The following is a 21,119-nucleotide window of genomic DNA, read 5'->3' as shown; positions in this document are numbered from 1 at the left end:
GTCTGTGTGGTGCAGGGATGGTTGGCAGCACGAAAAGTGGAGGAGATAGTAGGGTGGGGGTGAGGGTGGGGGCCATTTATCTCCAGCCGCACAAGATGAAGCCATCAAGAGGCTGGAGATTTAGAGTGAGCTGGCCAGGCGAAAGACAACTCCTCATAAGTCATCGGAGGGCACTGGAGCGTGATTCATTATACTCTGCAGAGACAGTTTCCCACCAGAGCATCATCACTAGGCCTACCCCTCCATCTCCATCCCACTGCAGGGGGACTAAGAGGAATAATATCCAATATCCATGCATCATAATATACATAAACACGTGTTTCATGGCATTTACCCGATCAAATGTACTGTACATCTGCAGAGACTGCTGAAGAGTGAACCGCTGTACATATACTAACGGAAAAACACAAACAACATGAAACAATATGCATTTGAATTTCATGTAGAGCAGCCGATCTGCTGATATCTATAGGATGAGGGAGGAGAACAAGGTCAACGTTATACCTGAGCCGTGTTTCTACACAGGGTCCTGACGCTGTTGTTGGTGCGCTCTACGGACCGAACCAACCACAACCAGTGAAAGTGATTTGGTAGCGTGGACATGAGCCGGCCAAACAGGAAGACATGTATTCCTACTGGGTCATCGACTTCCTGCACACACCCTTCCTCGCCCTCTGATCTCAACCTCCTCTTGGAAAACACAGGAACACAGTGGTGACAGGGCTGCAGGCCAGGGTCATGGTCTCCACACACACACACACACACACTCACACACACACTCACACACACACACATCTATCTGCTATTGCGGTGGCGGTATCCCTAGTTATGCTTGCTGAATATTGGTCATCCTGTTTGCTTGCCTGGTTCTGATTCACAACAGTCAAATTGTGTTGCAGGAACAATATCATAATTGGACTTTATTTGAACTAATTGTTCTGCTTTAGTACCTCAACTGTGAAAGATGCATTACGACAATTTCTGCATTTTAGTTTTACAATTATAGTGGAGTTTTCACCCTGGTGTCAAAAACATTTAAATCTGTGTCATGGTAATCCTTTCACACGCGTGTTAATATTTATGAAAAAACATGTCCTAGTTACGCATTTTCCCCTCTAATACGGTTATGGACTTGTGGTCAGTAAATAACAACAACAAAAACAACAACACCTACTCTCAGGACACATTCGCTATTTATTTATGTCAACACTAATATTACAACCTCCATAGACGTGCCAAGCACATGCGCACACACATGCACACACACATGCCCACACGCACACAATCTGGGAGAAGGTCACTGTTCATCTCATCAGCTTGAAAGTGTTTCTTTTACATTTCCCAGAGGAAAGGAGAGGAGTGGGGAGGGAGAGAAGAGGATGAGAGGGGTGAAGAAAAGAGGAGGGAGGGGAAGGGAGAGGAGAGGAAGAGAAGAGGATGAGAGGGTTTAAGAAAAGAGGAGAGAAGAGGAGTGAAAGGAGAGGAGGAAGCAGGAAGCAAACCCATCAACAGAGGGCCTGTTTCTATATAACTCCATTAACTCCCAACATATGAATACCATACGAGACAGAGAACTGTCACAACATCCGCCTGGGAATGAAAGCATCACAGCGCAGCTTCAATGCATGACTCATGTAGATGGATTCTCTGGACAGGCTGTTCTCAGCCTGACCATAGAGGGGCAGAAAAAATACCTCCTTTTTCTAAACTGCTTGGCAACAGACACAGAAATACGACACTCAGTGCTGTGACCTGTGACTCGCACACGGACACCGTAAGGTGATTGGTCCAACACCAGGCTAATAGGCATCTGCTGCTGAAAAACAATATGCAAGATTTTCATCAAAATGATAACTAGGAAAGACAATACCACTTAGAGGCATGTGTGACTGATGATGATTGGATGAAAAAATAAGAATGATAAAATTATCTGACAATATTAATATTCTAATGGCCCAAAAGCAATACACGGTTCATGAGTCCTCTGTATAAGCCAGTGAATTGGCAGTGAACAAATGGCTTCGGCGCATCAGGACGGGGACTATATCGTTAACATGCACGACACTCTCTACATCATATAGATAGTTGACAGATGTGCCAGGCTCCATCGTAACAACGAACCAATTACACGACCCGAGGTAGCAAACAAAGCATAACTCAAAAATGTAAAAGCTCATAACAAACTTTGCATAATGGCAAGACGTCCGCATTGTATTCCGACAAACAAAAAAAACCTGCAGTGTTCTCCACCCCAAGGGGAGGCGACAGACGCACAGCTTGATGGAGGCTCTTTAAGAAGAGGGGCCGTCACTTCATCTCACCCACACGCAGCGGAACAGCGTACACCTGTTAAACAGCTTGGACCGCCCCCGTACCCAGCCCCCCCCCCCCCCCCTCAGCCTGCATCCATTACACCGGTGAGCGGCACGCACCACGGACCCAGTGCACCTCTGTCAATCCCCCCCAGGGCTATGTGTTGATGAGAAGTGCACCCTACCTGCAAGCCCCGAGGACAGCGGCCACGCAGTGGCACCCCTCGGCTGCAGGGCCCGCGCACAGCATCCTCGGCTGTCCGCCTCCTCAGCCCGTCTTAGATGAGAATCGCTTTGGTTCGTTTGATGTGTCAATAGATCCATATGAACGAGCAGGCGGTCAGCATGTCCGCCAACCACAGGAATAAAACACAAATTCTGAATCTGCATATGTTCCAAAGTGCACGGTCCCCTCACACAAATTGCATATGTTCACAACTAGATAATCTAGTCTGATCTCTGATCTCGCTAAATCCTGTGACATCAAAAATAAATCAAACCTCAGAAAAAGGAGGGCGGGGGAAAACACAGCCTCGGTGATCTGAATAACCTTTGAAATGCAAAGTCTGCACACATGTAATGAATTAATCATGTGATACGATTAGGTAGCCTGTTGATGGTTAGCCTGTTATCACTGATATAAACTCATAAACTCACCACAACTCATTTGGGAATGTAAACATGCATATTTTAGGACATTGCCTTTTTTTATTTTATATATATATATATATATATATATATATATATATATATATATATATATATATATGATATATATTATATATCATATATATATTTGGTTGCATTTTTATATGACATTTATTCAATCAAAACCCTGGTAAATTCCTAATGGGTCCTAGCTCATGCATCTGCACAGAGGCACGTAGTAGGTGCAGAGGTGGACAAACCCTTATCCCCCGCATGTACTAGACATGACAAGGGAAGAGGTAAAGGGATATTATGCTGGGATGTGATCCATCAATCCTACCTCTTATGCATTCTAGAAACTGCTTATTTTCCCACCAAATCTGCCTATAGCCTCTGGCAGTCTAGTATCCACTCTGTGTAACCGTGACAAGCTAATTCAGCTCAGCTTCGAGCATCGATAGGTGACTTGACTTCCCATTTGGGAGACGTGCATGTGTTGTGTAATGACGACCAGCAAGGTGCAGACACACAGGACAGAAGAGCTTCTGTATGATGGCTTATCTTATCGTTTTTTGTTTTCTGTCCCTGGGAGATAGCCCAGGTCTGGTGACCGATGATATCAATAAAATCATTTTAAAATGAACTGGAAAATCACTGGCCATAGAGATGTAGAGAATCGAATGGTCGCCAAGCTCCACCAGCCTAAAGCCACAAACACTGTGTATTACAGGAGGTCTGGGCCATCGCAGAGGACTGACCCATGCACTGTGTGGATGGACAATGCCAGGGGAGCATGGCTTTATTGCATTGTGCCCGAGGCTAGGAAATGGTGTTATCCGTATCGAATGTAATCCCGGGTTGTTTTTTTGCTCTTCAATTGTATCCATGGACCATGGCGGTGATCTCACTAGTGGGTATTTAGGCCTGGAGGCAGGGAGGGGGAGGGGATGAATCATGTAACAATCAGATTGACCCCCCCCCCACACACACACACACACACACGCCCCCCTCCCCGCCCCAGCCCCCCACGTTGTGAGACAAGTCAAATCCCCTTATACTGTCATGTCAGCAACATTAGATCATGGCTGTGAAGGCCCACGCATTTGAAGCAACAACGCACCTTAATGTGTGCACTTCTGCAGCATACACATGCATGCACCACCGCTCACACACACAAAGCACATCAAAGCTTTCAAATCCAAACATGCACACTTTCCACTCAAGGACACACAGAGATTTTTTAAAGTGCTAATCGAATTACTCAAACTGACTCGCAAAAATATGTCATATGTGCAAGATGCTGAGGGAAAAAGACAACAGGGAGTAATTAAGTTGATATCACACAATGAATTTCAGAAGTGAAGTGAAGCAGTTCAGAGTCTCTCGCTGCTTTCTGCGGTACTGCGGTGGTGGTGGGTGTTAATGCATGAGGGCTTGTAACCATCCCTCCCTTCCATACGGTTTACTGCAGTTTGTTTACTGCAGCCCAGCATCTTAGCTTAGCTGGAAATCTATAGCATCCCCCTTCAGAGCCCTCTCGGGTACACCATGAAATTGCATGCACCGTCTCATAGCCGCAGATCAAAAACTAAAGAAGCAATTCCCTTTCCTGCTCTCCTTAGGAGCCCCTGTACTTGGTGCACTGCACTCGCTTCCTCTCAGCTTATTGGACGTTTCATTCTGCACCTCATTCTTCCCGTCCAGCCGGTCCATTCTCTCTCTCTTCTCTACCCTATCCCTCGCCTTTCTCCTTTTGTGCAATGCACACTCAGACAGCTGAGTCAAGCGTGTGTAGGACCGTGCCTGTGGATGTGTGAGCAGTGTGAGCACACGTGTGTGTGTGTATGTGTTTGCACGTTTGTGTGTGTGTGTTTGCACGTGTGAGTGTGTGTTGGCGCACATCTGTGTGTGAGTGAGTGAGTGTGTGTGCGCGCAGCCGCGCATGCTTGCGTGCACGCGCGTGTGTGTGTGTGTGTGTGAGCGGGCCGTGTGCGTGTGTGTGTGTGTCTGTTTGTGCATGCTTGCATGCATACGTAAATGTGTGCATGCATGTGTGTGCATGCATGTGTGTGCTTTTCTGTGTGTTATCAGCTCTGTGCTGGGAGATAGCTGTGAGGGCTTAGCCTGCAGGGGCGGACCCTTCCCTACCGCTGTCATTACAGTGTCCCTGAGCAGAGATGCAGCCTGAAGAGCCGAAGAGCCACACACCCGCTGTGGAGCGAGCCTCACACACACGCACCTAACCTGACCCAGTACATCTAGCCTATTACTGCAATGCTCAACAGCAGTGATGGATACACAGAATCCCTGTTAACACGGCAATGAAAAAAACACACACACAAACACGCACAAACAGTGTTAAAGTCATATATACAAGATTATACAACGGGGGGACCTAAATCCAGTGATCTGATTGGTTCCCTACTGTTGTATAATGAGCGTATACATAACTGCTATGACGCCCGATCATTTTGTGAAAGTTTGCATATCACTCCGCGCCTGGAAGTAGAAACACTGCACTGAAGGGGGTCGCCGGCCCTCCGCTGCGCGTCGGGGCCGGACAACGCCCCTTAACAGTGGTATAATGAGCACATACCACAGCCTGGCATGATCTATTGCTTAAATATAAAATAACAAATGCTATAAAAACGGTTACACTTTTATCGTTGCCATTAAAAGCCCTTCCACAATAAATCAGAGTTAGTTTATTATTTAAAAATATATCTCATGAGGACCTTAGCCAAAATTCACATCCTTCTTATATGATCAGAACATGAGTTTAATAAATTGCTTCCACCTGGCTGAGATGTTCACTGAGCCCCCAGTGGCAGATGGGTGGGAGGGCTCTTCAGAGGCTGTTCTTCTCCTGCACATTGTTATAGATTTTGGAGGAGAAAGCTTCACTACATCTGGCTCAAATCCCGAGACATTGGTTAGCACAAGAAAGACTTTACCAGAATAAGAAACAACAATCCCTTCTCTGGAATGTCAGCTCCAACAGAGCAGCTGATCCTGAGAACGCCGTCTCCCTAACTCAGAGGTCATGACCTTGATAGGGAGAGAATGTACTCCCTTTTCAACATTGTGAATCCTTCTGTTAGATATCATCATTATGACGTTCCCTGGAAATGAATCTTCCCGGAAGAGACATGGGAGCATTCACAGAGGTCAACTTGTGTTTTACTGTTAACCGAAAGTCCTGTTCTATCCTGGGTCTATTGCCCTCTGCACAATGTAAATTTCCTCCTTTTTTTCCCACTGAATCGCTCCAGCACTGCATTTAGCAAGGACATGACCTCTAGAGCAGCTCAGCATACAAATGAAGAGTTGTTGGCTGTATGCCACCTGGAGCACCGTGGTGAAGGATACGAGAGGAGAGGCAGGACATGGACAGGTCTGATTTGGTGGTCCTATAACACAAAACATTGAGCTGGGTAGAGGTGGCACTTTGGCAGACACCAATTAAGACTACTGGGCCGACAACATGCCCCAAAAGGTCCAGCTCTACGTCTTTAGAAAGCATTTGGCTACTTCACCAGAAATCATATCCAAAGACTAATTACAAGCGGTGTGACAACCCTCCTCACCTATAGCCACAGCTGTTACCCAGTGGTCTGGAATTAACCTATTGCTCAGGAGTAGAATTATCTGTGGCAGAGGAGGGTTTTGTCCTCTCAGCTCAGCTGGACGAAGAACCGAGCACAACATTTATGTCTACATCATAACATGAAATGTTATGGAAAGCTTTAGCTAGTGAAGAACTACTATGTCTTTCAGTGTGTGAGGAAAGTTTGAGCGGAAGCAGATGTATTTGTCTGTGTGTCTGTGTCTGTGTCTCTGTGTGTCTCTGTGTGTGTGTGTGTGTGTGTGTGTGTGTGTGTGTGTGTGTGTGTGTGTGTGTGTGCAGGCGTGTGCGCAGGCGCGTGCTCATCCCAGTGAGCAGCTGTTCTTGACGCTAGAGGGGTGTGGAACAGGGACATGTAAACAAGCCCATTCCAGCAGTGCTCTGATATATTGGCTTATAATTGAAACAACGAAAAGGACTAATAGAACTACGGGCCAAACCAATCGACACACACATTAAACAGTATAAAAATCAGATTGAAGTGGACAGCAAGCGGCTTTGCTGACATCGACACAGCGGCAATGAGCTGTGGTAATGAAGCTGGATCATAAGCAATCCTGCACCAATACACATCACACAGCCTCGCAGGTCTTCAGTCACAAGGTTAGCCATTCAAATAGATTGCGCTTAAGCACGACTGCAGATGAAATATACCCATTCCCTAGTCCTCTATGCTAGATCTCAGTAAGCCTTTGCCAACAAACGTCTAGCGTGAAGCGACAGCTGTGATTGAGTCCAGCATGCCGCAACGTCCCCGGACCCTTGCTGTTTCTCCGGTACGGGAGCGAGGCTGCGATACACACCTGCGAGTTGCGTGGATCGCCGGGTGCCTCTTGTGAGGGGTGTGTGACGAGGAAGTGGAGGAGTGCCCTGGCTGGATCCACATGATGTTAGTTCAATCGCAGGCCTGCTTCTCTATGTGTGTGTGTCTGTGTGTGTGTGTGTGTGTGTGTGTGTGTGTGTGTGTGTGTGTGTGTGTGTGTGTGTGTGTGTGTGTGTGTGTGTGTGTGTGTGTGTGTGTGTGTGTGTGTGTGTGTGTGTGTGTGTGCACACACTCTGCTGTTACTGCCTCGGCTGCGTTTACTGCTTCTGCCTGCTGCAGCCCTCCTCTTGTGTGCAGTAGCTCTGATTCATTCAAAACACCTTTCCCGCCTCTCCTGGGCTGGGCTGCACCATTAAGCAATTCATACTGGGTGGAGGGAGCGGGGGTGGAGCCTATGGAAACACGCTTCGCCTGCACCTGATTGCGATGATGAATACCCTCCCCCCCCTTAGAAAAAGAGTGGGTCGGGCTGTAAAGGGGCGTGACCGTCAGGGAGGATAAAGGACAGAGCGTTTCTCCACTGCGGTACCTAATAGGCTCCAAAGCACTGAGGAGAATGACGGGGGGAAACTGTCTGGAGGAGGAGTTAGCTGGAGAGATGACAACACATATATATATTCCAGATTGTCTTCTACCCTAACCCTTCTGCCGTTTCTATTCCTGATCCCTCCTATTCTTGCCGCTGGCATCAGTCGTGTGTGTGTGTGTGTGTGTGTGTGTGTGTGAGTGGGGGGGGGGTGTGGGGGTGGGGGTGGGGGTGGGTGTGTATGCGTGCTTGAATATGTGTTTGTTTGTGTGTGTGTGTGGGGGGGGGGGGGGGTGGGTGTGACGGAGTTGCTGTGACGTCAAAGCCCTCCCCTGTGCTATTGCTTCATTCTTGCTGCACTCATGCAGAAAAGGCAGAGAGAGCGAGAGAGAGAGCTTGATCGAGAGGGTGTGTGTGTGTGTGTGTGTGTGTGTGTGTGTGTGTGTGTGTGTGTGTGTGTGTGTGTAGAGTCGTTGGCACTTGGCAGGATAAAAAAGTAATCAGAGAATGAAGAGGATAAAGAGGGCGATAATGATAACTAGATCATTTAGATCAAAAGGGAAACAAAAGGAAAATAAGTATACAAAACATTGGAGGGATAGGGAACAGGATAAGGATTTTGAACAGGAGAGAGGTTGTTCAAAAATCGCAGAACAGGAGTGAAGATTTGGCAGTAATCCAAAGACTAAGAGACAGATCACTGGCTCGGCTAAAAACGCCTGCTTATCAGCTAATGAAGAGAGGGAGGGAGGAGGAGAATAGATTTTGCATCAGGAGAATATTCCAAAGATGGCTCACATGCATGCATGTATGCACATAATCACACAGACACACACACACACGAACACGCATGCATGCACATAATTACACACACACACGAATGCATGAACATAATCACACACAAACACACACACAGACGCATTCAGATAATCACACACAAACACACACACACATCCCAAATACACAAACATATCAGAAATATTGCTTTTGATACACACACACATTACCGACACACAGCCTCGGATACACACACACACACACACACCAGAAACAGACACAAATACACTCACACACAAACCATGCAGAGGTAACACATCCAGATGCTGTTGCCCTCATTCCCTGAGCTTCACCCTCTAGTGCTGCTCCTCATCAATCTATGCTGTCATACACACCTAGACACCTCGTTAGCACAGCTCTGGGGTCTGGGGGCACTCATATTTCAAATCACAACAGTGAGGATTGAGAATTGACATCAGCAGTCTCTGTCTAATGTGACTGGGTTCTACCTGTCGTCAAGTCACTTTGATAAACATGCTGATTCATCATTTAGGATTATATTCAAACACAACAGCTTTCTTTTTTTTCTCCTTGTCCAGAGATTGTCAGCAGATTCCCAATTTGCATGTCTAATTCAGAGATTTCTAAAATGTATTTATTAGCATTTATTAATAAGGTACATTGGTTAAAAAAGGGGTAAGATGTTCACCTTGTGAAAGCATCCTGTTATTCACATTTGCACTTCGCAATGAATATCAAAGAGGAACAGAATGTGTATGGTGAGAGCAGGATGGTCTCATGAGGCTGGCAATAAGTTGCAATAACTGAAAATAGTACTTTGACAAATGTGTTTCAATTCAGGGCACATATAATTATCCATTAAAAATAAAAAGATGTAAATGCAATGTAATGATGCTGTGTTTGGTTCAAATGAAATAAGGGAATAATTGACCTGATCAACTGAAACAAAGCTCCTACTATGAACTGTGTAAACATCCAAACATAAACTTTAGTGTTTCTCTTGTGCTGTTTTTGGAAGGTTCTTCAACTCTGGTTCAGTATTAAGATGTCTGAGGCCAGTGGATGATCTGTGTTTATATATAATTAGGCTATAATTAAGTAATACATACATATCCAGCACTGCTTCCAAGGTTCAATGAGGCATAAAAGGTGAATCACAAAAGACATTTGTTCAAAGTCTATTTGCAATAAGCCACATGTTGTGAGTGCCATATTTTTCTACTAGAACTGCAAAAATCTTGTGAAAGGTACACAAAAGTAATCGATGAACATATCAAAAGCTTGCACTCAATAAAGCATGCCCTTGGTCTGAACATTTCCTATAACCGCCATTGATTTGCTCACAGTGTCCACTTACCTTGGATATTCATCATCTATCAAGAAACACTCAGCCACATAACTTATCTGAGGCCAAACATTGCCATACATTAGACTGTGACTAATATTTCAATACAGGCTGCATGGCATTGGCCAAGAAGAATTGCATACAAGCTTCAATGTATTTCAAACAAGATAAAATACAGTTTAGTCCCCAACAAGTCTGCTATACTCACCATAAAGCTGCCGGAGGAACAACAATCTAAATAAAGGCCACAAATATCCAGGAAGGTCCTCAGAAATGTGTCCTCAAAAGACTTCCATGGAGGACACAGCCAGCAACCCACTTCACCACCAAGACCCTTTCTGCTACCTTTTCCCGGATGTGTAGCCTATATAGGAGACAGTGCTATACGAGTGTGTGGAGACGTATAGCCTGAGCTACGACGTGCACAGAGTGCAGTGTCAGATCTCATATTCCTGCAGTTTCAGCCCCCTCTCTCGCTTTCCTCTCCTAGCCCTAGCCCGGCTAGCGTTGCTGGCTCCTCCATTCAGCTCTGATTGGCCTCTCCAGGGTGGGAAGATGATCGCGCTTTATGAGGAGGTGTGGAGGAGGAGAAGAGGGGCTTTGAAGCAGTGGAAGAGGCTTGGTGTTGCTCAGAAACATCCATGGGTCTGCCTGTCTTTCTGCCTGTCTGTCTGTTGCTATGGAGCCGTGGACATCTCAAGTTACCACAGATGAGCAGTTACCATCCCGCTGTGCTGTCTCATCAGCGCTTAACGCTGCCCTTGGTCGCTGCTGGCTAGGGATGCAAACATGCATCTGTGAGCACCTGGTTTACTCATGGCAGTGTAAGCAGACAGACTGGGTCCCCTCCTGTCTGTCTGCCTCCCCGTCAGATGAGTAAACCAGGTCCGATTGCCAGACAGACTGGGTCCACCCCCATCTGTCTGCCAGCACTGCCATGGGTAAACCAGGTCCGATTGGCAGACAGACTTGGTCCCCTCCTGTCTGTCTGCTTACCGTCAAATTAGTAAACCAGGTCAGATTGTCAGACAGACTGGGTCCCCCCCTGTCTATCTTCCAGAACTGCCATGGCAAAATAGGGTCTGATTGGCAGACAGACTGGGTCCCCCCTGTCTGTCTGCCAACACTGCCATGGTAATACTAGGTGTGGCTGGAAGAGAGACTGGGTGCCACTGTGTCTTTATATATTTGCTTACAAATATTCATGTAAGCATACGCTATAATCTTTGCTAAATTGAGTTCACCATTAGACCTCCCTAATGCTTTGACACCATACCTTTGAGGATTACTAAATGATTCACGGGTTGTATTGTACGACCACTTAATATGCTTCTAGTCAAATCAATACAATTAGATACACATTTGGAATGGCTTAATTATATTGATATAATACTGGTTGGTTTACAACAGTAAAGCAATTTAATTAGTTAATAGCTGCAAGTTAATAGCTGCATGCATGGACATACCTGAAAGGTAGCCTTTCTGTTTTACAATATCCATCTTTGTATCCATGGAATAATACAATGCGATCAGAATGCAACCACATATTTCTACTTAATGTATATCACAAAGGAAACTAAAGCAAAACACACGGTAAGTTATGAACTTCAACAGCAGTACCTAGTGGCCACCAAGAGAAAACACTGCACATCAAAATCCATGTGCAGCTCCCCTACTGGGCTACACAATATAAATGATTCATGCGATACAAACAGATAAATGTATGTTTATCTTTGCGAGTGCTAAAAAGGGGTATTTTGGGGTTTAAGCTGTATAAGCAGGGTACAACACAGTGGAGTGTTTGACTACCAGTGCTCTTCACTCACTCAACCCAACAGAGTAGAACCATCAATGAAACAGAATGAGCCATGCCTCATGTCTCCGGACATTTCACCACACTTGGTTTTCCAAGCTCCCATCTCAGGGTATTCTTCTCTCTGATCACTAAACGTTCTCGGGTCTCAACAAAGAACCCAAGAAGGAACCCCCAGAGGGACTCTAGTCATAGATTACCCCCCAATGTCTAACTGACTCATAATTAGTGACATCAATTACAGTAATCAATGAGACGATTAGCAGTTTTATCGCCAACAACATATTGAAGTTGCGTACACCATGGAAGATGAAGATGTGCGCAGTGTTGCATATTCCTTATCAGAGACACATACCAGCGTTTCATTAAGGAACCGAGGAACCGATTGTCATTAGACTTATTAACATTATAATTACTTTGAGGTTTGCTTTTAATGATTCAATTCATAGGGCTATTATCTGGATTGGGGATAAGGTGTGAGGACCAAACTCACTGTATTTCTTTAGTGCGAGAGAATCGCATCGGCCCAGGTATAAAACAACACCTTTGCAGTTTGCACAACAGCCCATTTAATTGGATTGATTAGGAGAAGCTCAAACAGCTGGTCAATGTGTTCAATAATTGCTGTAGTCGATAAAACCGCCAGTAAGGATGTGCCTTTAGTAGAAAAGAAAATTTGCATCCGTTCATCCGTCTGTACCCCCATCCAATAGTACATTAAGAAGAACAACAATTTTCCATCAAGCCATCCATGTTTTAGAAAACTCTGTAAATCCTGAGCTTTCTAGCAGTCCCATTATGTCTTAATCATGTTTGAACAAAGGGAATAACGTCAATGTTATTTAGTAGGTCTATAGAAAAACCCTAATACTAATCCAACGCCAAAATGTTAATAGGATTGACTATTCCAGTCAAATTTATTTAAATAGGCAATTTTAACAAGCACATTGATTTTCAGCCTCACACAGCTCAGGCTGTCATTATCACAAACAGAGAAAATAAATTGCCAAACAGATTATCGACTCGATAGTACATACAAATGTCTGCAAAAATCTAAATAAATATAAAATAAATTATTTATGTTTCTGTCATTCATTTGAGTTCAATAGGTAGACTTAATAGGCAGGGAATGTATCATTTTTATAATGAACCACAGAATGTACCAAATGATACTATAGCGATCTAAAACACTGACAGCAGTCAGCAGAATAGGAAGAGCCCAAAGGAAAGAGGTCTGAGAATTTGACTACACTGTACACTGTAATAAATCATATTCACTGTCCACATCCTTAAGGAATAATTCAGCTGGCCACGCTTCAAGAAAATGAGTTATCACCAATTGAGCACTTACTGAAGTGTGAGTTCAAAAACACCAGGTGTATTTAAGCGGTTATCATGGAGTGTAATACAAAAACTCGGTGTGTCCAATAGATATATAGTAAAAATATTCCATTAAAAACACCCATTAAATGTTGCTCAGATTAAAAAACGTCCTTTTGTCATTAAAATGACCTCTGAAAATGATAAGTGTTGAACTATTGTTGGACCCTTGTTGAAGATAGAATGCATGGGATAAGACAAATGATAGTCGTAGTGTGTCGTCAGTAAAAGGGACAGGGTCTTTTGAGACCTTTCACACCAATCCCAGGCCTCAAATGAGTATGAAGAAGAGGGCAGAACAGTGGCCCTAGTCGCACTATGTCTCTGACAGACTGCGGCACTCAGAGCCGTCATCTGAATCAAATCTGAGGAAGGGATGGGAGGGGGACGTTTCTTCAAAGGGGGCTTGAAATACAATAGATGTGCATTGCTTTTACCACAGGGACATAAGAGTATAAATATGAGGGCAACATGGAAGACGTTGCACAGGAAGAGTGTGGAACCTAGCCAGCACAGATCTGTATACTGTGTACCTCAAAATAAATAATAAAATTGTACTTATTAATAATGGTAATACAAATATAATAAGCTCAAATACTAACAATGTTCTTTGAGGGAGAGTAATAACCTAAACTATGTACATACCTGTATGTGCATGCGCTGTCTTTTATTCTAATCTGGGTCGAACACTGTGATAACCTCAACTCTGTACTTAAAATAGCATGTACACATTTGTGCTAGGCTAATGTGGGAGAGGTGTGATAATGTTCCAGTTACAGCTAGGCCTATGGTCTACATAGGCCTACAAGTTGAAAATACTTAACTCTGTGCATACTGTAACAGCATTCTGCATTGACTATGCTATTGCAGGTCGAACAACAAAAGTTGCGTGGCTATGCTAATGCAAAGGTGTGCGTCTATAAGGTGTGTTAACCTCTAGAAGCTAGCCCAGGTCGAAAGGAAGTTACCTTGCCTCGGCCTGCCTTCCCTCCATCCCCAGTGAAGAGGCTTGTTGTAGCTCAGCAGCATTTGCTGCTTCGCCGTCAGCACCATCATCCTCCTCCTCCTCCTGCCTGAGAGGCATGCACCAATAGCAGCAGCTCCCCATCTCAGCTCTAGCATCTCCACCTCTCTGCCTCTCCTCTGGGTGCTGCGGCAGCCCCGGCTCTGCCTGCTCTCTTTGCACCAGCCCAGGCTGCGAGGACAGTGAGCCCCTCATTGTGGGCCGTGGTCTATCTCATCCTCACGGAAAGAAAAAAAAAAATCTGACAACACACCTCAACTCTCCTTTGTTCCCAAAGTATTTATATATGCATTCATTCATGTATTCATTGATGGCTCAGGGATTAATTACCATTGTCTCAACACAGCAGCAGCGGCGGCAGTGGCAGCAGCAACAGCCACACAACAGAATACCTTATTTTCTTCTTCTGCGGTACACAAAGGTTCACTGTATAACACTCTCAACTCTTTCTTTGTCCTCGCCCTTCTTGATTCAGTTGGCTGCCTCAACCTCTACCGACATTTATGGTCCCCAACAGAACATAATGAGTCATTTAAGCGACAGCTAAATCCGTCAACGTTGGCAAGTCTGCAAGACGCTCAGTAGTAAAACAAACGTGATAAAAGGTTTCTGCCTCAGGTGAAGGTTCAGGCCGCCTCCCAACCCCAGAGATGAGATGAAGCTCCACCAGGGGAGGTTGTGGCGATGTACACCTGATATGAGTATCTACTGATAGCTAGCAATATCTCCCAATTGTGTAGTACCGCATGGGAGACTAGAGCCGACCTCACGTTGATCTGTAACAATTCATCCCACTCATATTAGGCTGTCAGAAACAGAAAGGCGATTTGTAACAAAGTGAATGCATTCCTATTCACCAAACAAATATTGAGACAGTAGGAACTGTTTTGGAGAATATTCTACATATCCTCATTCATGTGTGTTACTGAATCCAACTAGCCTGGACCCAGACAAACCTGAGAGCTCATGTTGTATTTGCTCTGGCATATGCATCGGACTCCCTTAGCGTTTAGGCAGATTTCCAGAAGAACTGGCCTTGGTGGGCCAATCACAACCATTTACCTAATATGGGGCGGGTTCACTTCTCTATCCAGAGAAGTGCCCTATGGAAGCAACCATTGAGGCATTTTCATAAACAACCACGATAGCTGCCACTGATGGGTCACACGTTGGATTGATAACAAACCCCTTGGAAATTTCAAATGAACTGAAAGGTTCCAGACTAATACACATTTGCGTTTGGGTCGTGCAATATCAGGATACAATCCAACCTCTTTTAGTGGGTAATGTCAGCGAAATGTTTAGTATGTAGGCGATGGCCCTAGTACTCATTCTGCAACCTCAATGACTTTTTAACACAATTTATGACCTTGAGATCATTATAATCGCACTTCAGACAAGACTCAAAGGTATGCATTTATGTTTGCTATCATCATCTTTATTGAGTACACTCCATAGCAGTAAACATGATGAGTTTATTACTCTGCCCGGTAAGACATGAGAATAAAGCAGCCTGCCGTGTTTCACTCCACTTGGGAGGTGAACAGCTGCTGCTTCCTTCACCCTCTCCTCAGCTGGCTCCCTCTGACACCAGGTGAGGATATAGGAGGAGAAGAGCACTGTTAATTGGTATTCCGCGATGCCACCATATCACTCTCCTCTTGGACAGAAATAAAGTCCTACCTCAAAGCTTCCAAATATTTAGGGTAAGTGCAGCACTATCCTGAACTATCGAGCAATCTGCAGTGATAGAAGTGAAAGGCGGAGAGACAAATGTTTACCGGGGAAACGCTGTAAGTGCCATTGTGACAATTACAGAGGATGAGGCACGTCTGAGTCATCGCTCGAGGTCTGGAGGAAAGTATCCTTGAGGTTTCCACGTGTCAGATCAGTATGTCTGCGAGGCTCAATACATTCAGCTGTCTGCAAGGGAGGACAACAAAACCTTCAAGAAGTCTGTGCACTGAAAATGTGTTGTTTCTTCCTGTCTAGGATGAAAGGGATGGGAGAAGAGTATCAAGTAAAAGTCGAAGCCCAAAACCCACTAAAGTCAGACTGCATCACCCAGGAAACCAAAAATAAATACTTCTGAGCTTCTACATCCTTCCGAAAGGTCAATAAAACATTCTACCAAATACATGAACTTCTGACTGAAGAATTTCCCGGTGTGAAGTCAAACAACAAAACAGTAACATCATAAAATCTACATTTAAAAATCTGTTAAAGGAATGAAGTTGGGATCATGGTCGATTAAAGGATACAAGTGTTCATTTATAACACTAAGTGCCTTGTCATTGGTTCTCTGAATGTAACCAAGGTGGGAATCTGCAACTCTTGCAGAAAGAAAGTCTCATTAGGTAAGCCTTGAGATTTAAGCCTTGAGGGAACCGTGTTACCTTTAATCTTCTTTTTTTATGCTTGGCTTCAAAACTCCTAGAACACTGCATGGCCAATTAATGAATTTTGCCCAAAGCCAAATATACTGTAAATAGAAAACTACCAATTAGAAAGCTTGATGGCAGCTGAAGTTTATTAAACAAGACTGATATAGAAGTATCAAACCGGCGCACAATATGGGAATTAAGGTTAACAGCAGGCCAATCAAGTATCACCCAGTGTTCAAAGTGCATCCGAATAGTTCTCCTTGGTATTTCAAGAACATTAAACCAGGCCTGGCCAGAGCATAGTGAGTCCATCCACACAATGCAGACTGTGTCCCAGTAGGACACCGTGATAGCTCCAGCGGGATAATTTCTTCCTGGGGGAACTATGGCTTCACATTACCTATGTGCATTCAGACCGTGGTGATCCACTGGTTCTATGTCCAAGAGAAAGCAGAACTAGCATCAATTAAAAGATTGTGTTCATTGTGAAAGAAATCTCATATCTTTCTTTCCTCTCCCACCTATCTATATATCAATTCTAACACGTGGCTTCACTTGGGAACATAGAGATGCACTGCCACTACCACTCTACCACTATTGTTGTCAATCTACAACAATTGATAATTGATAATAAAAGCACCTATATAATCCATCTTCATGGACATATAAGTACATCCATCGTAATAAAAGAATGTGTAACACTTCAACAATAGTATAATTCCAAAGGTTTAGTTAGGATGTTAATGATTGTCAGCAATACCACAGCAAGACATCCCAACAAGCCTCCCTTTGTACTCCATGACTGGTCTCTACCGGCAACGCTCAATCCAGTCGACCGGCTGTTGTCACGGTAGCATCGTGTGGACTTGGATTGAGCGCAGACCTGTTACTGCTGGCTCCCTGGACCAGCAAGTAGAGTAAGCACAGAGAGGAATGCCCCAACACAGGCCGCTATTACAAAAGAGATCAGCAAAAAAAGGCTGAGGTTTTGGCAAACAAATGTTCTCGTCAGTAGATATGATAAGTATTATTATGTAGGGTTAGGGTTGTTATTATTATATATCATTGGTTAATAATGTGCCCTTCATGATTTTGGTATCAGTTTTCTGAATTGGGATTTATCATTTAATAATCTTTTGGTTCTCAATAAATTGAACATGCATTTAACATATAGTTTTATGAAAATATATATATATATATGTAATATCTATATGAATATATTCAAAATGTGAACCTCGGGAATCGGGAATCAAAATAATGCTCCCGATTTATGTGATCAAATTAACATTTTAAAAGGACCCCACAGAACACAATCGATAAACCATCCAAGTACATCCCTCCTCATTACTTAAGTAGCAGAGTGCTGGAGAAGATAGCCAGGTGACCTTTTCATAACAACTGGATACCTGGCACCCACTACAATATCAGCCATAAATCAACAGGGATAAATCTGATCCTGCCACTGTGATGAACTGTTTAATAACATCAAGTACTGAAGAGATGAGGCAGACGACATGAAAGGCTCATCTAATCTCAATATGTAGGCCAGTGATAAAAAGGTCCTGATCATAACAAGGTTTAAATCTATCAGTCGTCCCTCAGAACAATTATTTCAAATGAACACTCAGCATTACAATGTTCAACCACACACTTCTAGCTGGGGGCACCGTATTGTGAAAGAACAGCCGACAAATTTCATCTACATTTTCATCTTGGAGCTTGAGATAACCTCGGCATGAGTGTCTCTTTGTTTGGCTGTCCCTTCAGCACACAGTCACCAGCCAGCACATCCAAATGCATGGAGGAAGAGCCGGACAAGATCTTGACCCCTACAACCGACAACCCGTTGATTTAGCTTAGCGGTGACATTTCGAACAGCATATATCTTCAGCTTGTACTGCTTGATTGGTCTCCTTATTTGTCCTTCTTCTATAAGAACTAGAGAATGACAAAGCTAAACTTTTTTTTGTTCAAACAGAGGTTTCAGCAAGCCCAGCAGTCCATAGTTTTTGTCCTAATATGCTATGATGGTCTATAGTGGTGCTGACACCTACCTCCCACAACTGCAGACATAAATTGTGGTGTATAGAAGGAACAATGTGCAGACATTTTTATATTAAAAAAAATATTTGAACAAACAGTTGCCAGTGGCTGCTCTCAACATTAGAAAGACAAAATGTCATGCTTATGTACATTGATAAAAAAAGCGTTTAACACAGGTCTTCTGTATGCGACAAATGGAGCAAAGCAAAAGGGCCATGGCAGTGCACTCTGTAGACCTACTACAGACCCCAGTGGGAGGGGTTTATGCTAATTCACTATTATCCAGTTTACCATCGGAATTAATTTTCTCCACTTCAAGTTAACAGTACACGGGTCACTGGTCACTGGCATTTAGGGCCTGCAGTAAACTGATAATATTTGTATTTATTTAGACTTGTACGCCCGATTGGCTGTTAAACACATTGAACTGACCAAGCAATTTAGAACACAATTTAAATAACGATGGAGGTATATCACTCATTAGTCAGACCTTGTTGGAAATAACAATCTACATAAACACAAAGTGCTTGCATGTGCTTTCTTCAATAGCTTAGCCTACACTGCCAAAACCAACATCCTTTTGAGTGACTTTCAAAACCCATGTCCTCCGTACTTCATGAATGTAATCATATCATACATCTCTCTCACAAGTGGTCAAACAACCAAGCCCTGCTCTTGGGTCACTTTCACTTTTGTATGGTCTCCCTGTCCATCATTTGCAATATGTCGAGAACACACACACACACACACACACACACACACACACACACACACACACACACACACACACACACACACACACACACACACACACACACACACACACACACACACACACACACACACACACACACACACACACACACACACACCTATCTAATGGAGAGTGTGGAGGTCCTGCATAGCAGATGTGAGCTGAATTGTAATAGCTTTTCTCCTGCCCTGCACAAGGTAGAAGGCAAGTGTTAATATATAAACTGTACGCAGTGTGTGTGTGTGTGTGTGTGTGTGTGTGTGTGTGTGTGTGTGTGTGTGTGTGTGTGTGTGTGTGTGTGTGTGTGTGTGTGTGTGTGTGTGTGTGTGTGTGTGTGTGTGTGTGTCTGTCTGTCTGTCTGTCTGTCTGTCTGTCTGTCTGTCTGTCTGTCTGTCTGTCTGTCTGTCTGTCTGTCTGTGCATGTGTGTCACATTGAGAGATATATTCCATAAGTCTGCTATAGAAAATTATGCCGAATGCCAATTTGTGTGAGGTTTTCCATTTCAAATAATGTTTAAGTGGCAGACCCGTTGTAGTGCTCGATCTATCTACTCGATATCAAGGCAAAGCAAAGCACTGCACGCAACCAAACTCAGGTATAGCGATAAGGCGATCGGTATATCCACTTCAGAATCGGTCAAAGGCATTTTATGTAGAAGCAACAACACGAACTAAGAGTATTTTGTTTAAAGCAAACAATGCAAGCCACTCACTTGATGAAGTAGCTCGCCCCTTCGTCCGTGAAGCCTTCCTCCCATCCTCTTGGTAAATCTATTGCACGAATAAACAGTGATTGAAAAATTCACATACAGAGAACAACCGCGTGCTCGTTTCGAGGTCATCGGGAACAAAAAGGACGTCTACCTGATCTTATCATGTGTCCTGAGTTGACAGGTTCAGCCGTCCGAGGATGTAGCCAAGTAGTACTACGAGTTTTATCGCTGCAAGAGAGACACCTGTTACAGAACAGTAAAAGCCAACACACTGCACTATCCCTGGACATCAGATGTGAATCGTTGTAAAAAAAAAAAAAAAAAAAACGCTCACTTAATAAAGAAAACCCGACCATCTCGACAAACTCCGTAAGACCATTGATCAGGTAAAGTGTCCCGCGCGAGTGGTGCCGCCATGATCTCGCCTCGGACTCGGTTTTATTACATTGCCTTCTTCCCAGACTTTCCAGGGTGCCCGGTCACCACTAGGGCTGCATAGTGTTAAAGCGCTAGACAAAACTTGCGAAGAGCTACTTTACAAACAGCGGTTCCCATACTCTTTGGCTATGAAGGGGGCTGCCACCACACGTCCCATTCCAAGACAACAGTGCTCAAAAACATAGCCAAGAGCCACCACGAACACGAAGCCACACAGAAGTGGAATGCGTCAAAGAGGGTGTACCTTCCAGTATTAATACGTGAACTACTGGATTAACGCACTGTGGCTTAACATTCCGATACAATGTTATTGTTATACGCTAGAAACGTGATAGCATGACACATCACAGCCAGCCGAGATAAACCTGTTTCAAATGATGATGAAAGAATTGAACGTCGATTGCCTTTGATTCAAAGACTTTAGATGAGTGCATAGCCTGCATTTATGTCATATTTATTTTACTTACTTATATACTTATTGATACTATAATGG

The 21,119-nt window shown here is 44.1% G+C and overlaps 1 protein-coding gene across 7 annotated transcripts in view; it reads right to left on the bottom strand.

Annotated features, from left to right (window-relative positions):
• plekha7b (pleckstrin homology domain containing, family A member 7b) overlaps positions 1 to 20,856 on the bottom strand; it is a 71,414-nt gene extending 50,558 nt beyond the window's left edge. For 4 of the 7 annotated variants that reach the window (XM_060070568.1, XM_060070574.1, XM_060070569.1 and 1 more), the window contains exons 1-3: positions 20,523 to 20,855; positions 20,340 to 20,416; positions 20,189 to 20,246 (exon numbers count right to left, since the gene is read on the bottom strand). In XM_060070568.1, the coding sequence (XP_059926551.1) occupies positions 20,189 to 20,246; positions 20,340 to 20,416; positions 20,523 to 20,605 (218 nt within the window). In that variant the 5' untranslated portion in view covers positions 20,606 to 20,855. Of the gene's footprint in view, positions 1 to 7,388; positions 7,653 to 20,188; positions 20,247 to 20,339; positions 20,417 to 20,522 lie in introns of those variants that run through there. The other 3 variants (XM_060070575.1, XM_060070571.1, XM_060070570.1) reach the window with 2 other exon arrangements.
• Positions 20,857 to 21,119: the final 263 nt, after the last annotated feature.

The sequence above is a fragment of the Gadus macrocephalus genome, chromosome 14 (genome assembly GCF_031168955.1).
Source record: "Gadus macrocephalus chromosome 14, ASM3116895v1".
In the NCBI taxonomy this organism is placed as follows: domain Eukaryota; kingdom Metazoa; phylum Chordata; class Actinopteri; order Gadiformes; family Gadidae; genus Gadus; species Gadus macrocephalus.
Note: the sequence above shows the minus strand (reverse complement) of the source record. Positions and strands in the feature narration are given on the sequence as shown.